This window comes from Haemorhous mexicanus, chromosome 2, assembly GCF_027477595.1.
Source record: "Haemorhous mexicanus isolate bHaeMex1 chromosome 2, bHaeMex1.pri, whole genome shotgun sequence".
Taxonomy (NCBI): Eukaryota; Metazoa; Chordata; class Aves; order Passeriformes; family Fringillidae; genus Haemorhous; species Haemorhous mexicanus.
This window is the reverse complement of record NC_082342.1, coordinates 109,303,889-109,325,893: the sequence shown is the minus strand read 5'-3', so window position 1 is coordinate 109,325,893 and position 22,005 is coordinate 109,303,889. Positions and strand designations below refer to the sequence as shown.

At 52.8% G+C, this 22,005-nt stretch overlaps 1 protein-coding gene across 1 annotated transcript; it reads left to right on the top strand.

The window, feature by feature from the left end:
* The first annotated feature begins 14,070 nt into the window (after window positions 1–14,070).
* On the top strand, window positions 14,071–21,360 carry ARX (aristaless related homeobox). The gene is made up of 5 exons (XM_059839929.1): window positions 14,071–14,331; window positions 15,418–16,138; window positions 17,416–17,461; window positions 19,378–19,706; window positions 20,629–21,360. The coding sequence occupies exons 1-5, from the start codon at window positions 14,139–14,141 to the stop codon at window positions 20,867–20,869; spliced, it is 1,530 nt and encodes a 509-aa protein (XP_059695912.1). The 5' UTR covers window positions 14,071–14,138; the 3' UTR covers window positions 20,870–21,360.
* The last annotated feature ends 645 nt before the right edge of the window (window positions 21,361–22,005 follow it).

Here is a 22,005-nt window from a genome sequence, read left to right as displayed (position 1 = left end):
GACTGGGAGGTGCTGGGGAGGAGTTAATCAATTGCACCCCAAGGGCAAGGGTCAGGGCTCTGCCGAGCACAGGCGCTCAAAGTGCTCTGTGGAGGAAAAGGCACATCCAGCCACAATGGATCCCCTCTGAGTGCTAAGGCATGAAAACATCTGGGCCCAGATTCTTTCCTGAGCCAACTCCACAAAGATACCAGAAATTATGCAAGTTAAGATGCATGTCTCTTACGAAAATGATGCAATAATCAGTGTCTACAGTTCGATTATGAGATAATTAATTTTAATTGCATATTACATTCTCATTGAATTAAAAGATTTGAAGACTTTGACTATTTTTATATTCCCCTTGCAATACATTTTGTAGTCTGTGCTATTTAGAGACAGAAAATTGCAACTATTTTAAAAACACGACAATGACTTTCACCTCCCTGAGGGAAATCCTGAATTATTACCTTTGATGGCATCAGGGTTACATCCTTATTCTGTTAGAGAAAATAATTTGAGACCCCTTCTTAGCTTTGCTTTCCCCCTATTTTGAGAGCCCTGAGTTCCCAACACTCAGGTGGAAACACTCACCATTTATTAGGCGGAAGAGGAGAAATTATGTTCCATTTTTTTTCTTCACTGGAAAATGTTGGAAATAAAAACTTTCGTTTTGCCACATCTACCCATTAAGCAGGAGTGTTCTGAAATCATGGTCAGCTCCCTCCCAGGGGAATGGACTGGCACCCTACCCCAAGTCACACAGCTGCTGCTTCTACAGCTACTCCATTCCTGACTCCAGCATGACTTTTCCAAGTACAAGGGAGGGTGACTGAGGTTGAACATTGTCCCATGCAGCAGAGACAGGTTTTGCCTGTTCTGATTTTTCATTTTTTAGCTCCTGCCAGCAGTGAAGCATTGAGCAAAATGTCCCCACTCCATCCCTAGAGGATTCATTGTAATAAGTCACTGGCTGAATTGCACCCCATGGTCCCACTGTGAGCGAGCAAATCACCAACTTCTCCAATTGTTCAAATATCTCCTCAAGGACTTGCTGAATAAGTCATGCCAGTAATCTGCAGTTTGCAACTTCCCATTCAGCCATTTGCAGCACATATTCAAGACCTGGCCTTTGAGGCTGACTGGATTCCCAGGGATTTGGATACCTAGCCAGGAGGCTCTGCTTTTTCAAGGGACAAAGAACTTTCTGTATTGGCCTTCTGTGAAAGCTGTGAAAAGTTACCATTTTCTGTGCCACAAGCATGTCCAAAGAGAAAGGAGAAGGGAGAGCAGACAGACCCTCACCCTCCATTTCCATGATGCAATGTGTACTCCATCTCCCAGTCTGACCCCAGCACGCCTGCCTTTCCCAGCTGGATCTGAACACCCACACTCCCTGTCTTCAAGCTCTCAGGAGGCCCGCGGTGCTTAGCCAGGCACCAGTGCAGTCTATGGAGGTGTGGTGGTGGGACATCTCCTCACAAGCAAGAGGGGACAGATCCTGTGAGCTCCAAATGTACAGAGTGGGAGGCTTCATGACTGTCTGACATAAAATGCAAGATACCAAGCATGTGGAAAGGAAAGAATAAAACCTGTTTTTAGAAGCATATCCCCACTTTTATTCTTAAATACACACCTCGCCTATGCAGAGTGGTTTTTTCCAGCATCAATGTCCCCTTGTGCCCACCCTTTTGTACCAAGGAGGAGATTTATGCTATGTCTTTCCTCAGATCCCAACATTTTAGACTCAAAGAATATGTCATGACAAGTTTTATACATACTTCTAAGATATTCCTACCTTATACCCCTTATATCTGTTTTCTTTCCCAGGCTTTCTTGCTCTTGCATGTTTTACTGACACTGGAAGGTGTGAAGATGTTGATTTCACATCTCTTTCTGACACACCACAAAATATGCCATCTCCTGTCTCCACACTGGTGACTGCCTTACATGGCAGGTTTCTTGTCTAGGTAGAAAACACATCAAAATTGCATTACATGCTGCTGTTGTTTTTAATAGAAATGTTATTCAACTCACACAAGTTTTTTTCAGGAGATTTTTTTTTCGTTTCACTTAATGTTGAACCTTCTTGGATTTTGACAGGTAGACGAAAGTTCCCAGAGGCTGCTGTTGCTCAGCTCACCGTGTTGGCTGTGTTAAAAGTCTTTTATCCTGAGATCACTGGTCATGGGGAAGCGAGCAAGCGATTAAGTTCTGCAATCATTTATTACTTAGCTGTGTCTGCAGCCACTAAACTGAGGCTTATCCAGTTCAATAACTGGTGGAACAAAGGCTACTCTGGCATGAAGGCTGTTTATATTTCACAGGGGGATTTTTTTTTTTTTTTTCATTTTTTCCTTAAACCATTGGAGGGTCTTGGAAGTGTGTTCCTACAATTCCACTCCTGGTCCATCTCACAGAGCCATCCTAAAACTGCAAGGCATACATGTCTACATATCATCACTCAGAACAGCCCAGAGTGAAACCAGGCTCTTAAACAATAGCAAGGGGGTTTCTATGCAATACAAAAATATATTAAAAATACATAATGTAACTTGTCTTAATATACTTTTCTGAGTCTAAAAATATGCCAGACCAAAAGAAACATATTTACATAAAAAGCAGACAAGGTCAAATAACAAAGAAAGCCCTTAATTAGTTGTAATCAACTTTAATTTGCATACCGTATATAATTCCTAAATGATTGTTAATAATAACTTTATATAATGGACTTCCAATTTTCATGAAAATGGCACATTTTGATAAGCAGACACAAAACCCTAGTACTAATAAGGTTTAATTTGCATACATTAGACTGATTATCCAAACAAAAGGATTACAGTATTACTTCTCCATACCTTTATGTCCTTATTATGCACATTTATTAACTTCACAAAAGCTAGCTGTTAGTGACAAACAATAGCCGTGGCTGGAAGAGAAATCTACAGTATGAATAAAGTGCATTTTAATGCTAAGGAGCAAAGTTTATACTGCATAAATGTTTTGTTTAACTCTTTCTTTTGCAAAAGGCATTATTGCTTAGTATGGCAGACACTATTAGATGGATAAATCACTTTTTTGTTATGAGATTTTTTTTTTTCTTTCTGTAAAGAGTAGATTTTCTCAAGAAATTATGACCTGCTCATGCTCACAGTTTCCCAATGCTAAGTTAAAAAACCTGGATGGTGCTTGAACATGTAGAGAAAAGTGTTTACAATCACAGGATTAAGCTGTTAACTCATGTGATTCCAGGGCACCGTGTTAATAAATATATTGCCATGAGCTTTGTTTTCACAGCATAAATAATAATACAGGTGGCAATAGCTATTCCTAAGGGTATTACATATACCCTGCAATTAAAGTGTGAGCAAGGGGGAGGGAAAAAAAATCATTAGTAGATGTGGTATCTGAAGCAAACGATGCTCACAAGGGGCTGAGAAGAAAGCCAATAGATGTAAAGCTCAAATTGAATGCCACCCTGGAGCTCCCTCCGTGCTGTGACAGGGTCTGTGCTGATGTGCAGTGGGGACGGTGATGTGAGAAGAGGATGTCACCTCTGCTGCATTTTGTGCCCTCTCAGTGCAATGTGCTGCCTTCAAACAGAAATGCTGCCTTTGGAGAGTTGTCAGCATGTTACCAAACTCCATGGACCAGCTGGCTCTTCAGGAAGAGTTGCTACAGCTGTCGCCAACCTTGACTTCTCTGGGATAAATTCCTTCTTGCACAGTCTTTGACCAATGTCTCTGAGTCTACATGCAACTGACTTGCTTAACACATATGAGCCACACAAAGCAGATTTTAACTTGAGCCAGAAGCCATCCAGATGAATGGATGGATATTCATCCTTGAACATGCAGTGAGCATCTGGCAAGATTACCAAGTATGGACAACATACCTTTTTTCAGAGTAATTTCCATCCAACCATTTTGCAAAGGGCTGTGGGAACTGCTTTTTCACCTGTGCAGCTCAGAGCCACTGACTTCCAACTCAATGCTGGTTGGTGCCACAGGGTCAGAGCCCAGGGTCCTTCCCCCATCAGGAGCCCAAGGATTTCATTGGGAAGCTATGAAAGTATAAAGGTCTTGTGGCGCAGCTGAGGGTCTTTAACTGTGAATTTGCTGGTCTAGAAACAGCAGGTGGGGAAAAAACACATTTCAGGGGATATCAAATACATGAGAACATTAAAATCTAGATAAAAACTTAGAGAGATCAACTTTTTCCATAAATATAATTGGAATTTATGATGATATTTACAATGTTTGAGCTCTCCTATAAAGATACTGATATTTTGAAAGGTATCCAATATGCCTTTCTTCCAAGGAGACCCCAGAAAGAATGGACTGCCAAGGACAAGTCTCTGGGGCCATGTTCCTGGACCTTTTGAATCAACCTCAATTTATTCTTAAATATACAGAATAAACATGCCCAGAAGATACAGCAAAGTCCATTCTATGTGCAAAGTGACAGCCACCAAATTCTGCTGGTATCCACATGGATTTGGTTTCCTACAAGCACTGATGAAAACAGGAGTTTTCATGGCATCCTACATAATTTGGGCATTTCTAAAAAAAATCCCAGATTATGAAGCTTATTGGGTTCTGCATAGCTTTCAGGTTAGTTGAAGAGCTCACAGTGCCAGAAAATGGATTTTTTTCAACCAGAACATGAATACAAACCTGATTTGCTTTTTCCTACCAAATCATAGCTTTGTTTCCATTGAATCATACAGGGTTTGATCTGGCCTCACTTCTCTAAGTGACAATCCTTACACACAATTCCATTAGGTTACCTTTGGACCCAGATTGCACTTGTCAGCCTGTAAATGAGTGTTCCTAAGTCCCTACTGTTGTATTCTTATTCTTCTTCTTCATAGCCCTTGATGGTTCTCCCTGAACACCTGTTCCTTTTGTTTTCTTTTGCAAAAATGGGGGAAAGCATACAAAATGCCTTCTGTCTGGTTCTGCTCCCTGCCTGATCACCAGTTTTTCTTGCTGATGTGCACTGCAGGATAAAAAAAAAAAAAAAAAACAACAAAGGTTTCTGTCTGCCGTCCTGCAGGTCAGAATCCACCTCTTTTGAAGGTCTTGAAGACTCCTTTATTAATTGAATTTTTTGTTCCCACTCAAAAAAAAAAAAATTGAAAATGGAGCCCTGTTATGGAATAAAGAATTAAAGGGAGTGTAAATAATGGCCCATTTATTCCCACTTTCCATTCAGAGAAGGAAGATCTGTGCTGCTCCTCTTCTGAGCGATGGGTCCACAGGAAACCTCTCGTAAAGATTAAACCTCAGAAAGTTTTAAAAATCAGAAGTCATGTTCAGTTTTAGAAACCTCATGGACATCCAGAGCCCTTCAGATGTTTTGATAATATTAGAATACAAACAAAACAAAACCTGAAAGAGAATAAAGCCAAACCACCCCTTCTAGTTCTTGTTCAAAGAGAAGAAAACTGAGATTTTCCCCAGTACTGCTATACAGAGCAGATGATAGCACATCCTCTGCTGAAGGAAGCAACCAGGAGTCTCAAGTAGTCCCTGACTCACTTTGAGCCCAGCCAAAGTGTTTATCAGTTCCCTGGGTTTTTAACACACAGGCCATCATACAAATGTGCTTTCACTCATGAGAAAGCCCCTTTTTCTGGATAAATGAAAGGTTCTGTGTTAGGGTTACAAAACAGGAACAATAATTTTGTTAAATCCAACGTCTTTTGTTTAAAATTAGTTTTCTGTGGCTCCATAATATTATTTTTAAATTTCAAGAATGGAAATAATAGGTGAGCTTTGTAAATGACAAGCCTTTTTCAAGGTTTGATAAAAAGCTAAAAAACCCAAGAAAGTACATTGATTCCAAACAATAACTTGCACCCAGTGAATTCAAGATTTTGTAATCCATGCATATGAATAGAAATATGTCTATAGAAGTTTCTAAGAACTGTATATCAAGGGGAAACCTTAAAACATATACTCCTTTATTTTATTTTATTTTTGAATTGAAAACTTTGAATCAGCAGCCCAACAAGTTGCAGCTGTTGGAATTGCTGAGCCAATTTACAGACAAATTGATTTTTTATTTTTCCATTAAGATAAAGCCCCTTTGAATTTGGAAGGAAGAAGTCTGCTCCCTAGCAGACAGTGAATACTTTTCCACAATGTCATGCACACCCAAGGCCCCAGTTATCCATGTTCTTTGGGAGCATAACTAGTGTTAGCACAGACACTTGCAAGAATCTCCATTCTTAATTATTTTGTAGAACAGCAGCTTTTCCTCATTTTTGTCTTCCCACTTAAATCTCCTTGACAAATCTAATCTGTGCCTGATTCGAGCGCCTTGGTAGAAACTCTTCCATCAATTCACTTCTACACCTCTGATCAATGGATTGTCCTCAGCGCAGTTTGGGAGATCTCTGGTCTCTGTTGCTCTCAGTGGTGTAAACCTGGGAGACAGCAGGTTCATTCATACCTCAGCACTTACACAGCACAGTTTATATCCATTACACATCCCCTTCCTAGAGAGCACAGCAGAGCACTCTGAATCTTGCATTAAAGGAGGTGCAGAATGTTAAACAGATAAACAGGGATGCTATACCAGAATAAATCCTTTAGCTATCTGAGCAGCATTCAGCCTTGATTGATAGCAGGGATCCTCCTTATAAAGGGCCAACACCAAAAAAAGCCATGAGAAGCACTGACAAACAGCCACTGAAGAATTTTCTCCATGCATCAGTGAGAATCAGCCTGTTCCCAGGAAAAATGTCCATTCCTTTCTGTGAAATGCAGGTTTTTCTTTACCAAAACTGTTTTTTAAAAATCTCTATGAGATAGTGGTGTCCCTAAATGACAGCCAGATGCAGTAGTGCCCACAGATGTAGAAAATAATAATAAATATGGTTTTAAGGTTAAATTTTTTTAGTGGAATGGTCCAACCAAGCTTCACAGATAGTTTGCTCTCTCTCTTCCCTCTATTATTCTATTTCACTTCAGCCATGTTTCTGGATTAAAACACTCTGATCTTATGGATAACATCTCCTGAGCAATGAAATGCCAGACCAGCACCAACTCATGCCCTTCCCCGGATCATTCCGATTCCTGCTCTGCCCCTGTGCGGCTGCATTGACTGAAATAGAACACAGCACCACATGAAGGTCACACCGGAGACAGTCAGAGACGGTGCAACATTGTCCTTTGCTCACCGAACGCTCATTTGAATTTTTAATGGCTTTGCTTTTCAGCTGCGTTCACAGCCCCTCTGCAATGGGTGCATTTCAGTGGTCCGAGTGCTGTGACTGGCCCGGGCTGCAGGTTGCCCCCGGAGGAGCTGAGGAAGCCCAGCTGCTGCATTCACACACACACTCACTCACACCCTATTTGCACAACCGGGGTGTTGCTGGCGCAACAGGCGGGCAAAGCAGTCGATACCAGGAGGTTTATTTGCCCAAGTACAGCTAAACAACGGAAACCATTTGCAGGCAAGCCCTTCTGTTATTCATTTAAAGGAGCCACCGGAGCATTTTAGATAAATACATTTCAGAAAACAATGTTCTTGCTCATGGATATTCCACGAGCAGGAGAAGAGAATACGTTTGACAAATAAATTATTTGTTATGAAGCCTTTGCTCAGTTCTAGTCAGCACATACAAAAGAAAATAACACGGAAGGTATAACATTAAATAAGCCTATGATCATCTTTTTAATTTTTTTAGACCACTGCACCTTAATGCATTAATAATTTCACTGATTTTCTAAGGCTTACTGTGAGGAAGCTACTTGGGATTTTATCCATGGGTTTTCTAGGGTCAGAAGATCCATATTTCACTCCATCACCCAATCTCCTGTAGGATGCACTCATAGGGGCTGTACAACACAGAGCTCCACACAGTTCTTATATTTAGCCAAAATATTTACATTAGGTGAAAATATGCCTTCCAGAAAAGGAGTGGTCTTGATTTAAATCCACCTCCTTGCAGAAACATCACTGCAGACAGCTTGTGGAGGTGTGGGAAGGCTGAGATTCTGGGAAAAGGACATACATGGAAATGGGAGGGAGAGGAAAAAATGTGAAAGCAGGAGCCTCCTGGGTAAATCTAAAAGAGTAGAAAGGGCCTTTGAGGGACTCTGAGGACCCAAGATGACAATGGCATGGCATGGCATGGCATGGCATGGCATGGCATGGCATGGCATGGCATGGCATGGCATGGCATGGCATGGCATGGCATGGCATGGCATGGCATGGCATGGCATGGCATGGCACGGGACAGGACGGGAAGCTGGCAAAATAGAGAGAGGCAGTATTGATGGCATCCCAGTCTCAACCAGCAAACTGTCAGCACTGACAAGTTTTCATGAAGCTAAGCACTTGGAAACAAAAAACCAAACCAAACCAAAAAGAGAGCTGTGATGTACCAATAAGGTCAGCGACCTGGGAACAATGGCATGCCAGCAAAGGACACACGCACCTCTGTCCCCAAAGGCAAACCTGATGCACAAAAGAGGGGAAGGCACATGGTCTTTGGGAAGGAGAGCCAGCTGTGGAGGGGTTGTACCACCAAGCTATGTGCCCAGATGCGTTTTTTCAAATGATTTCCAGGAGTACTGGTTTGGTGACTAGGCTCAAGGAATAAGTTAAATACAGTAACTAAATCTAACAGAGTTATGGTAGGTGACAGCATTACTCAGAGACATCACTGCAGACCTGTTCTGTCTTATGGCCATGCAAAAAAAGGGTCAATCCAAAAATGAGCTGGGAATGCTTCTGGAGCATGGACCAGAGGAGAAGTTTTGCATTACCAGATATGGGAAAACAGCAGAAGAGAAGTAAAGATGAGACATGTTCACCTAAATTAACTGCTGTCCTCTGTCCATAGTGAAACCCATATTAACAGAAGAGGAAACTAGTTGATTAAAAAATGACAACTGAATAAAAAATTATTGAGAAAATACATTTTAAAAATTACATCTATGGAATGTGGCCCAGATTTTGCCTACACATAGACATGGGCTAAATCTGAAGTTTATGAATAATTATTCAGGAGTCACCACCACTGCTGATGTCAAACTTCTGTCCAGATGCCAACTATTACTGAAATTGCTCCCTGAGCTTTTACTAAAACCAAAGTGAGCGACAAAAGCTGGGGCTGGCTTCACAGGCAGAAAATAGTGGCACTGCAAGTGCCAGCCAGTCCAGCTAACTGTGACCTGCACTGACACCTGGTGCACAGGACTCTCCCAGCTCACCCTGTGGGCAGCTGCTGCAGCCTCACGTCCAGGGCAATAGGCTGAAAACTGGCAAAAATGGTGATGTGAGTCCAAAAAAAGCAACACTTGCAAAATGAGTTTTTCTCTTGGATGTGAATTCAAATGTGCCGAAGTCCAACATCATTCTGCAAAGAGATTTTGGTGCAGTGCCCTAGTGATAGCTGCTGGGTACGGATTACCCAATGCTTAAATTGTCAAACTGCAGTGACTGGATAGCAGTTATCCTACCTGAAATGAGAAGGTTGTTAAGCCATTGAACCCTGAAGTGCAGTATTCAGGTGACCAGTGACTGGTCAAAGCCCCAGGGGACACAGAGATGCTGGTTCTCCCCCAGCTGTCTGATCGCGGTTGTAGGGGATGTACAGCTGTTCTGAGATCCCGCATGACCGTCTGTAGGGTATTAGCCAAATTTTTTAAGTGTTTCACAAGACTCTAGCAGAAGAATTGAATAGTTCTGGTGGTTGCAATCAAGGGCAACAACCCATCTCCACCCATCTCCACAGCTCAGGGCAAAGTCAAGGCTGCGCCCAGAAAAGTACTCTCCGCAAAGCTGAAAAATATATCGTGAATATGGATTGAGATAAAACCCAGTGAGGCTCACAAGGGGAATCATGTGCCAGTTCATGACATCTACACGGCATCATGCATTTCTCCACTGCCGGGTACCAAGGCATCCCCACTTTCCCTAACGCCCAGCTGTACTGCTTTTGTTCACAGGACATAGTCCTGAACGCTTGGCGCCGGGGAGAGAGAGGGCTGTGCTGGGGGGAGGAATGAGACTAAATCACAAATCTTGAAGACCAGGCGTCGCCTGTGTTTCACTCTCCTGCGCGCTCGGGTGAGGGGCGCTTCAGACCCTGACGTTCTCTGTGGCTGTCCCTGGGTTACCCAGGAGCTGTGGCTCCCACATCACAGAGCCAGGGGGAGCATGGGGCCGGGGCGCCAAGCACGTCGAGGAAAGGGGAGGAAACTCCAGCGAAGAGCTTGGAGGGCAGGCAGAGGAAATACATTTTCTGTACCTCTCTACAGACAGCTTCTACACAAGCCTTTTTCTTCCGCATAAAGTAGACAGAGATAAATCGAATTGTGAGATCTGTAGTAGATAGCGATAAATCAGGATTTTCAGTAGTTGTTATCGTTTTCTTCTCCATTGCAAAGAGAGTAAAAAATAAACAACAACCAGCTTGTGTAAAAGCCTGGGGATGGGCTGCGGCTGCGGCTCCACCCATGCTCAGGGCTGGCAGGGAGCGGGAACCCACCGGAGGGGTTCCCGACTTCAGCAGCTTGTATCGAGGGTTGCGGGATGCGCCGGGGACGGGATGGGTACAAACTGCTCACGGACCAAAAGCTGCCGTGTGCTCAGTCGATGGGTCACAACCGTGTGTCGCTGGTGGCCGCCCCAGTGAGTGCAAATCCTCCCCAGCCGAGGCAGACGCTATTCCCTGAGAGGTGAACACAATTTCTCACCCGGTCTTGAACCGATCCTGCACATTTCCAACCACAACGCTTGTAACAGAGCTTCGCCCTGTCTCCGCCCTAAGATCAAACACCTCTCCCCAAGCCTGACAGCGAACTGCCATTTTGTAGCCACATCCCCTCGCAAAGAAGATTTCGGTTGGGAGCGCTCCCAAAGACGGGGCTCTCTGTAACGCGAAAGAAAGATGAACAGGGAAAAACAATAACAAGCTCAAACCCCATTGCAAACGCCGTCTCCGGGCCGCCTGGGCAGGTCCGGGAGAAGGGTGTGCGCTGGTGCTGCAGCCGCCACGGGCAGCCGTCGGGCGGTGGTTCCGCGGCAGCCGCGGTGCCCCTGCCCCGCTGCACGGCCAGGCGGAGCAGAGCGGAGAGCTGCGCATCTGCCCCACGCTTCCAGGCGAAGCGGGGCGGGCGTCGCCCCCGCCGGGGCCGCCCGCTCGGAGGGCAGACGGCGAGGAGCACCCTGGGCCCGGCCGGGCGGGAGGGTCCCAGGCTGTGCGCGCCGGGGAGCACCGCCCTCGCCCCGCGGTGGGAATGGGTGGTTTGCACAGAGGACCGGTCCCGGCAGCGTCAGCGCTCCCACAGCTCCTTCCCGGCAGGGCCCGAGAGGAGCCGGGCGCGGGTGGGTGCGGAGGCCGGTCCCTGGGGAGAAACTCATCGCGGAGGCTCCGGGTGCGAAGAGCCGGAGCAGATATTGTTCTGGCAGCGGCAGCCGAGGGTGTTAATGTAGGCTGGCTGGAGTGAAATAAGGCAAATATTTCCGTTTGTGCCCTCCTGCCTCTCTCAGCACCGGCTGTCAGTCCCCGGGCTTGTTATCCGTACAAGGTATCAGTTTGTTTGGCTGAGCTCAGCAAGGTTTTCTTCTCCGAGCAGAACTATAATTGCTATAATTCTACTGTATCATTTGGATCATTGCAGTATTGTTGTTTTCTCTCTCTCGTTCTCTCCCTGTAATACTGCCATAACGCGCTCCAGTGTTAAATTAGCAGGTTGCAGGGGGAAGGGAAGAAAAGAAGGCGAGGGAGAAACCATAAATGACTAAAAGTTTGTTTAAAAAAATAAATAAAGCAACAAAGTGAATTGGCAGAGGAGAGCTCGCATCGCAAAGCATTTTTGCCTGCGAACGGGAGTACTGCGGGCCCGCCCCACGCCCTGGGCTGGCCGGAGCCGCGTTTCCTCCGGCAGGGCCTGCCGGGGCTTCGGAAAGTGGGGAAGGGGAGGCCCCTCGGCCAGATTCGGGCACAGGGAGACGAGGGACCGGGGCGGGAAGGAGTGAAAACAAGCTGCAGACGGCTGGAAGGCCGCAGCAGGGCTCGCTGCGCTCCGCCCGTCCCCGACAGCCTCGAGCTCCCTCCCGCCGCAGTCCCGGCTCACACCGCCGGCAGCCACCGGAGGGTCTCGGCGCTGCTGAAGCCCTGGCAGATGCCGCACCGAAGGTCCCCCGTGCCCTCCGGCTGTCGCCTGTGCCGCGGCGGGTTCCGTTCCCCCCGCCCTCGGGCAGGCAGTTCTGCCCGTCCCTGCTCTGCCACTCGCAGTGTCGCGGCTCGCCCGCACCGGCTTGGCCGGCGCCCGACAAGGCAGCGAAGGGAAGGCAGATGCGGGCCGGCCTCCCCGGCTGCCGGAGCGCCGCTCCTGGCCCGGTGGTACCCGCGGCTCCGCGCAGCTTCTCCCGGGCAAGCCCCGGCAGGAAGCCCGGTGGAAAAGTCGCGGTGGAACCGCCCGGCACGGCCAGGGCGAGAGCAAGAGGCGGGGGCCCCTCTGCTCGCCGAGCCTCGCCAAGGGTACCCCTGGGTCTTCCTGTCTGTTGTTTTTTTTTTTTTTTTTTTTGTGGGTTGGCTGGTTTGGGATTTGGGGTGGGTCTTTTTTAGTTACTGAGTTAAAGAACTAATTGCCACTCGTGCCGGGGATGGCAAGAGCTGAGCACCGATAGCAAACGGCAGCTTTGCGTATCCGACCCAGGAGCACCCGCAAAGCCGGGCCGGCCTGCGGCCGCCCCGCTGTGAATCTCGGGGCCCGCCGGCCGCGCACGTCGGGGCGCTTCCCTCTGGCACCGCCCTGGCCTGCGGATCAGGGGGAAACGAAGAGGGATAAATGAGGGGTAGGAACCCCGAGGGGCCCCGCTCCCAGAGAGGGGACGACTCTGGGTATAACGTTTGTCCCCCGCGTACGCACCTTTAGAGCCTGGAAGTGTGCGCGTGTGCGCCCTCGGGCGTGGACGCAGCCAGAACGCCGTTTAGCCCACGCCAGCACGGACACATGCACGCACTCTCTTATCTTTTCTCTTAATTATCTCTGGTTAATTAGGAGACGTCAGTTCCGCACGGCAATTGTGGCATGAGCAGGGAAAATGGGGTTGTCTCCGCTTCGGTGCTCGGGGCTGGGCATCACCCGAACAAGAGGACGGGTTATTTGTGGTCACCGGGAGCAGTTTCTCCGACGTGTTTGTTCTTGCGGGAGTAGGAGCGCACACGTGAGAGGGGACAGGCGGCTGCACCGTGCCGGTCAAAATTGAGCCCAAACTGACCGGACAGGGAGCCTGAATTCGTGACCGCCCAACAGGGAAAGGAAAGGTGGGAGCATAAAAAACCGTCAGAGGTTTTCCGGCCCCATAGCGGCGTGGAAAGCGCCGCCGGACAGGAGATACATGTGCGGAGAAAGGCGGAGGCTGTCAGGGCAGGGACGGGGCTGCCGGACAGCACCGCACCGGGCTGCGCGCCCTGCCCTGCCCGGGGGAAACTCTTCCCGGCTCCCGCACTCCTCTGGGTCGGTCCCCGCCGCTGCAGGCGCTGCGCAGGTGTTGTCGCGGAAAGCGCCGAGCGCGGACGAAGCATTTCAAACACCGGCGGCGAGCGCGGCGAGCGCGCGGCCCTGCGCAGCTCCGCGCCCGGCGGGCGGGGAGAAGCTGCCCGCGGGAAAACACGGCGCGGATCCCCTGGCGCCGCCCACGCCATCCCGCCCGGGAATTGCCGGGGACTAAGGAGGGCTCGGGCGGGGAGCGGGCCGCCGTCGGGGCGGGGGGGGTGGGGACAGAGCAAGGCGTGCCACGGGAACTCCGCCGCCTCCCATCCCGGACGCCTCCGACGGCTCCCCCGAGCGGGTCCCCGCCGGCTGCCGCCCCCACGGAGCGGGGGCGGAGCGCGGCGGGAGGGGCGGGGCGGGGCCGGGGGCAGCGCGGCGACTCGGGGCGGGCGCCGATCCGGGGCGGTCCGAGCCGGGCTTTGCCGGGCGCCGTCTGTCGGCGGCCGCCCGGCCTCCGGCGGGAGCCAATCAGGGGGCGGCTGCCCGCACGTGGAGCCGAGGGGACTCAAGAGCGCCGCGGCCGCTGCTCACTCCCCCCGTGACGGGCGTCCCGGCGGCACCGGGCAGCGCCGCGGGGGCGTCCGCGCCGCCGCTCCCGCCCCGGCCCCACGGCTCGGCCCTGCTGCCGCCGCCATGAGCGGCCCCTACCCGGAGGAGAGCTGCGCCGAGCGCCCCGAGTGCAAAAGTAAATCGCCAACTTTGCTGTCCTCCTACTGCATCGACAGCATCCTGGGCCGGCGGAGCCCCTGCAAGGTGCGGCTGCTCGGTACTGCGCCCACCCTGCCCGCCATCGCCGCCCGTCCCGACACCGACAAGACCGCGCAAGGTAAGCCCCGCCGTCCCACCCCGCCTGTCCCGTCCCTTTTCCCCGGCATCGGGCAGGCCCGGCTGTGTGTCCCCCATTCCCTGCACAGCCTGCGGCTCGGCTCCGGCCCCGCTCCCCGCCTGCACCGCACGGCCGGGCGCCGCCTCGGAGCTGCGGTCGCTGTTATCCCGTTACCGTGCTCGTTAGCGGCTGCTATGCTACCAGGAAGCGCGGCCAGAGCCGTGCCCGGAATTCGTCACAATTCTTTCCCTGGGGGTCGGGTACCGGCGCTTTAGGCTGCTCTTGCTTTCGATATGGGTGTAATTTTTAAAGCCGAAATAAATCGGTGCGAGATGCGATCCGTGTGGGGCGAAAGCCTGGCCCGTTCGCATTAAAACCTGTAACGGGTTTCGGCCAGCGAGCTGGGGCCGCGCCCGGCAGCAGCCGGGCAGTGATAACGGGCCGCCGGCAGCCGCCGCCCCCGGCCCCAAGTTGGGAGCAGCCCCCTCCGGAGCCTCGGGGAGCCCGGATGGGCAGCTCCCATGGGCGGCCTCGCTCCCGCTTTTCCCGGCGTACACTGGCGGGCGGGATTCTTTCCTACAAAACCAAAACTAGACTTGGGGAGGGGGGGGACGATTATAGGAGGGGGAACAAAACAAAAAAAAAGTCAGCGGAGGAATCCCGGGCCGCCGGGCGGACGCAGTAGGACCAGCGCTGCCCCGCCATGTGGGATGTGGTCCGGCGCTGACCGCTGTCGAAAACGTGCAGGCGCAAGCCCGGGGCTGCCAGAACCCCGCAGCCTGTCCCGGCCCCGAGCGGGGCGCCGGGCCGGGCTCAGCGGCCGGGAGGAATTTCTCCCCAGGCTGGGAGCAGCGGCGCGGGCCGGGGCCGGCCTGAGGAACGGGGTAGGAGGTGGAAAATGGTGCACGAAGGATGGCTGAGAGACTGGACTCTTGCCCTGGGCTCTATTCGCTCAGATCCTACCTACTGACCGTGTCTCTCCTTCTCTCTTCCTTTCTTTCTTTCTTTCCTCCGCACCCTTCTCCCCGCCACGCCTGCCCGCTCCGTCCGACTGCTGCGGCCGTCTACGCCACTTTCATGGTTCAGGGTCCCCTAAGGCCAGTCCCCCCTTCGAGCCGGCCGAGCTGCACCTTCCCCCCAAACTGCGCCGGCTTTACGGGCCGGGCGGGGGCCGGCTGCTGCCGCCGCGGGCGGCGGGGCCGCGGGGGGACCGGACGGAGGGGCGACCGGAGGGGGGCGCGGGCCCCGTGCCCGCTGCCGCCCCATGGGACACGCTGAAGATCAGCCAGGCGCCCCAGGTCAGCATCAGCCGCAGCAAAAGCTACCGTGAAAACGCGCCCTTCGTGGCACCGCCGCCCGCCCGGGACGAGCTGGGCAGCCCCGCCGCACACGTCGAGGAACGGCCGGGCCCTGCCGCGCCGGCCGCGGAGGAGGAAGAAGAGGAAGAGGACGAAGAGATGCTGGAGGAGGACGAGGACGAGGAGGAAGAGGAGCTGGAGGACGACGAGGAGGAGGAGCTGCTGGGCGAGGACGGCGGGGGGCTGCTGAAGGATGCCCGCCGGGGCGCCACCGCGGCCCCCGGGGCGGAGGGCGGGGATCTGTCCCCCAAGGAGGAGCTGCTGCTGCACCCCGAGGATGGCGAGGGCAAGGACGGCGAGGAGAGCGTCTGCCTCTCGGCCGGCAGCGACTCCGAGGAGGGGCTGCTCAAGAGGAAGCAGCGCCGCTATCGTACCACCTTCACTAGCTACCAGCTGGAGGAGCTGGAGAGGGCCTTCCAGAAAACCCACTACCCCGACGTCTTCACCAGGTACCGGCGCCGGGGCCCCGGCCGAGCGCGGAGTGAGCGAACCCCGGGGGGACGGGACGGGCCGCAGTGTGCTGTACCCCCGCCTCCAAACCGCCCCCGGCCGTGAATCCTGCCTCGGGCACCCCCGGGCTGGAGGAGACGGGGAACGGGGCCGGGTTCAGGGGGGACCCAGTGCTGGCAGAGCCCGGGCAGGCCCGCCTGAAGGCCGCCGCCGGGCGCTATTTTTACCCGCTGCCCACCCCTCCTCTCACCGCGGCCGCACCGGGATCGGTTTCGCGCGGCCCGTGGGCTGGAGCCTGGCCCGGGGAAGCCCCGGCAGCGGCAGAGATCAAAGCGCCGCTGCCTAAAAATACCGGCCCGGCACGTCGGGGCCTCTTGGTGCCCGGAGTTGCCCCCAAGGAGCCCAGGGGGGGCCCAGCCCGGCTCTCTCCATACTTTGGGGGACATTTTCCCGTTGAAAATGGGAGCTCGGTGGTGGCGGGTCTGGCCAGCGGCTCCCCTGCGGGAAGCGCAAGCAGGGAGAGAGGCAGAGCCGCCAGCCCTCTCCTCGTGCTGACCGAAAATTGCGGCTCCCCACTCCCGCCTTAAGGCTAGAGGGGGATCGAGTCCCCAGAATCGCACTTTTCGATCCCGAAGACCGTCCCGGATTCTCGTTTGTTTTGCCCGGGGGTTGGGGTTCGGGGCAGCGTTGGAACAGGAGTGTTTTACGGGGGCATTTTTTTTCACTGGACCTTGGAGCCGCGAGTCGCCCGCCGCGCTCACCTCGGGGCACCGCCTGGCCTCGGCCCTGGGAGCGGCTGCCCGGGCTGTTTATGGGCATACCGCAATTTTTTCGTTGGTGTTTTTTTACCGCTTTGGGTTTTGCTCCAGGGCTTTCTACGCCCCTAGGGTGTGGGGCTCCGGCCGCGGCAGGGTCCCAGTTATGCTGGGAATGCTCCTCACTGGGACATGGAGCTGATGAGCTATTTTCCAGTGCCTTAGTGTTTTCCGATTTACCTTAATTGTGGCAATGTGAACCTCCGTGTGGAGCTTCCCGGCTGCCGTCCCCTACACGGCAGCTGCGGGTGGAACTGGCCGAATCTGGGGAGCGGCGGGGAGGGAATGTCAAAACCCTGGAGTCCCAAAAGGTGCCCACCTCGGCGGCCCGGAGCCGGGCCGAGGGCGGCGACAGGCGGTGTCCGCCCGCGGCCCGGCCCCGCTCGCCTCGGGCACCGGGATTTCGGGCGCGGGCGATTGGAGGTGCCCCGGGCTGACGGCGGCGTCTGTGTCTCCCCCAGGGAGGAGCTGGCCATGAGGCTCGATCTGACAGAAGCCCGAGTGCAGGTGAGTGGCAGCGGCGGGACCGGGGCGTCCCTCGGCGGCACCCAGGGGAAGGGTGGCCTGGCCCTCCTCGGCGGCGCCCCCGGCCCCGCCAGGGCCGAGCCATCGGCTGGCGAATCCCCGTGTGATTAAAACTCAGGGCTCCCGTTTCGGTGGTTAGAAACCCGCTCGGCCGCAAGTCGGGTATTTGGCTGCCATCAAATCTCCAATCGGGCTTCATAAAAGCCCACTTAGTGCTAGAACAAACAGGGCCATTTGAAGGCGAAATGTTGTTTGATTTCCTCTCCGCCTGCACAAGGAGCTGGCTAATGCTATTTGATTTCCCATTTTTGATAGCAATAAGCCTGCATTGATCTAATAGTGAGTGAGTGCAATGCTATTAAAGGTGTTTGCCGCCCCATACCAGAGTGCATTTCCCAACCCGGGTCTCATAACCAAAGAGACGATAAACATTGGGATGCCCTGATTGCCAACAGAAAACAGATGTCTCTGGGTTTGAAGCTGAGCAAATCACTTTACAGTTAAAATCGGGCGCTGATAAAGCATAATAAATTCCATATGGCTCATTTAATACACAACAGCTTCTTGCATTAGAGGGGCTAATGATGAGATTTGTCCCCTCCTTTCTGTTGACACATTTCTCCATTGTCAAACAGAGATGTGACAGCAAATCAGTATTTTCAGCTCAGGGGAACAAGTCGTGGGAAAGTTAAATAACTTTTTTAACAGAAAGACACCCCCTTTCTTTCTCCTCTATTCATGGCAGAAGATGTAATTAAGTGAATATGAATTATGAGAGTCCCTTCGTTTACCTTTGGGTCTACTCAGACTTATTAATTCAATAAGGGGGAATTGTAGTGAGGACAGCTTGCTAATTGAGTTTTAGCGGGGAGAGACGCTCCCTCCGTGCCAGGCTGTTGCCTTCTGCACGAGCACAATGCCTCTTCGTCGTGGGCACCCAGATAGGCGTGCGTGGAGCTCAACTCCCGCTGAACAACTGTGGAGAGACTCGCAGCGCTGCTGCCTTTCTGCCTTCCGGGAAAGAAGGGTCTCGTACTGAGCTTACAAAGCCGAACATAACAGGAAAAACTCTGCCCACAACTGTCCCAAAAGATTTACAAGCGTCTGTCTCTCAAAGTCTCTGTCTGTAGGTGCGTGTGATGGCCCCACACTTGTTTATTATATATATAATAACGGAATCTTTTCTTTTCCTTTGAAATGCGGTTTATTTTCCTCTACCTCTTTCCTGCTTTAAGCAGTTTTATTTCATAATTTTTGCTTTGTGGGAGGGGTAAAAGAAAAAAAGGACGGCAGTGCCATGGCATCCTAACTTTTATAAGGTAGATCTTAAAAGGGCAGCCTTGAAATCTATATTTGTTGCTTTGGTTGCCTCACAAATTATTTCTTCGTTTCAGATATCAGTGAAATTACGACTTTTTTCCCTCTCTTAAAATCTGAAGGGAAAAAAAAAAAAGTCTACGATCCCCAAACCATATAATTTGTAAATATGCCCTTTAACGAAACAAAAAATCCCAAAAAATATCGCGGTGCGAGTGCGGAATAATTCCCGCGTAGTCCTCTTGGGAAATCGTACTGCCGCTGCTCCAGCGCAGCGGGAGCCGCCTCTCGCTCCGATCTCTGCCCGCACCGCCGACCTGCCGCAAAGGTGTGCGGGGGTGCAGAACTGCTGCGCCCCTCCGGGAGCCAGGGCCCGCCGCAGGGCCGGGGGTGTCACCGAAAGCCGTGGGTCGGCGCGGCACCGACACTCGTGCCCCAGCGGGCCGGCCTCTTTGGGGCGATCCCGCTTCGGGGGCGGCGGAGGAGCGGTGGCCGTCGGGCTGGTGCGGGGCTCCTGAGGGGCTCGCCGCTCCGTGGGTGCGGGCAGGAGTATTAAAACCGGTTTTTCTTTTGGCTTTCAGGTATGGTTCCAGAACCGTAGGGCTAAGTGGCGGAAGAGGGAAAAGGCTGGGGCTCAGACACACCCCCCAGGTTTGCCTTTCCCTGGTCCCCTGTCAGCAACTCACCCCCTCAGTCCATACCTTGATGCTAGTCCTTTCCCTCCTCATCACCCAGCTCTAGACTCCGCCTGGACCGCCGCCGCCGCCGCGGCCGCCGCCTTCCCCAGCCTGCCGCCGCCGCCCCCCGGCTCCGCGGCGCTGCCCCCCGGCGGGACCCCGCTCGGCCTCGGCACCTTCCTGGGCGCGGCCGTGTTCCGCCACCCCGCCTTCATCAGCCCCGCCTTCGGCAGGTACCGCCCGCCCCCCGCGCCGGCACCGGGCTGTCCTGAGGCGGGGGCGCGCGGGGATCGCGGCCCCACGCGGGACACGCCGCGCGCGGCCGCCCCGCCGTTCGAACTTGGAGCGCCTGGCGGCCAGCGCCGATTGGGCGCCGCGCGAGTCACGTGCTTCCGCCACGGCCGCTCATTGGGCGGGGGCAGCTCCCCCGCCCGCCCCCTGCGCGGCCGCGGGTTCCCCGTGGGGGCGGCCGGGCCGGGGTAGGGCACCCGAGGGAGCGGCCCGCGGAAAGCCGTGCTCCCGCGCAGAAACTAAACCCTTGCGTGGCTTTCCCTACGTGCACGCGTGGCCTCTGCTTAGTTCGGGGCGGGGGTTGCTGGTATTTGGCCAGTCGGTCTGAGCAGAAGCCGCGACATCCCGGGTGCCGTGAGCCGCTCCGGCCGCGGGGGGACCGTCACGGACAGATTTTTAGCCGCGGGCATGCATGGGGCTGAGCAGCTTCCCCAGGTTCGCGTCGGGACGAGCTCCCGCGGGAGCTGCGCTTCTCCGGGCGCAGAGTCCGCGGGGAAGTGCGGGCAGCGCCGGGCGGCCGCGGCTGCGCTGCTCGCGGGGACGGGGCGGCTCCGGGGAACGGGGGCAGCGAGCCCTGCCTGCCCGGGACCGGGACCTTGCCCCCCGCGGACCCCCCTCTCCGCCGGCTGCAGCCTCGGCCACTGCCGCCCTGACTGTGGCAAGTCGGGGAGGACCAGGCTCAGCGATTTTTCCTCCTTTTTTTTTTTTTCTTTTTGTTTCCCCGAAAAAAATCTTTTGCCTGCCCGGCGTCGGGTATTTCCAGCGAGTCTCTGTTCCCCTCGCGTCCGCGCTTGGTGGGAAGGAGGCGTGCGGGGCCGGCGCTCCCTGGCGCGGCGGTGACGGCCGTCTGTGCTTCCCTTGCAGGCTCTTTTCCACCATGTCCCCCCTGGGCAGCGCCTCCAGCGCCGCGGCCCTGCTGCGGCAGCCGGCGCCGGCCGCCGAGGGCGCGGTGGGCTCGGCGGGGCTGGGGGACCCGGCCAGTGCCGCCGCCGACCGGCGGGCGTCCAGCATCGCCGCCCTGCGGCTGAAGGCCAAGGAACACGCCGCCCAGCTCACCCAGCTCAACATCCTCCCCGGGAACAGCACGGGGAAAGAGGTGTGCTAAGGCACGGCTGCCGTCCGCGGGGTGCGGGTTAGGGTTTTTTTAGGGGGGAAAGTAAAAAGAGGGGGAGAAGAGGAGAGTAAATACGCGAATCAATAAAGGTCACCTCAGACAGCATGAATCAAGACCAAACGGGGGGAAAAATAATGACGATTTTTTAAAAAGAGGACCAGCAGCTGAGACTGTAGTAGGTCCTCAAGTTAGGAACTTGGGGAAGGTGAATGCCTCTAGCATCATCCCTCACACGAGTGAAACGACACTTAAAACCTCCTGAATAAGTAACTCCTTGGCTGGTACATTTCTTAAATGTACGACGTGTCCATTTCCTCTATGAACATAAGGGGGGAAAAAGTGAAAAAAAAAAAAAAAAAAAAAAAAGAGAAAAAACCCTAATAAAAGTTACTATATATTAGCGTTTCGTACACTAAATATTTTTCCTTCTGTTCATCTGGCAAGAAAAAAAAAGAGAAAGTAATAGAATGGTAATTAAGAAAGTGAAACAAAAAACAATAGAGAAGCTAAGAGAGGGGGAAAGCTACCCACATCTTCTTAAAATAGCATCCCAGGATGTTGGTCAGTTAGAAGCGCTGGAGTACTATTTTACATGTTGCAACGAGCTGCATATGCTAACCAAGGATGCTGACAGTGCAAACTGAAAGTAAATTTGATGCTGTAAGATAACCAGTGCACTTAGGGGAAAGGGTATATCTTTTTCTTGTTATATTCTTTATCACTACACCAACCAAGGTTTTTATATCAAACCAAAGCGAAATACACTGCTAGAATATGGACTGTTTAAGTCACTAAACTGTGATTATTAATTCTGTACATACCATTGTTATAAAAAAAAGAACAGAGCTTTGTATATTTGAAAAGTTATAAAACAATTGCACTCAGTGTAGTGTTGTAAAAGTTTGTCATTCTGTAGATTCTTACTGTGTTGTAGATATAATAGGGTTCCTAGACAAATATTTATGTACAAACTCTTTATTTAACTTATTAACTGTAGAGGTTTCTGAAACCCTCAAGAGGCAATGGTACAGTACTTTTTCGTGTAATGTCGTTATTGTTAACACTTTTCCTTGCTATCCGGTGGAGAAGTGCCACGTTCAGAAAATAAACAAAAATATATGTTTAAC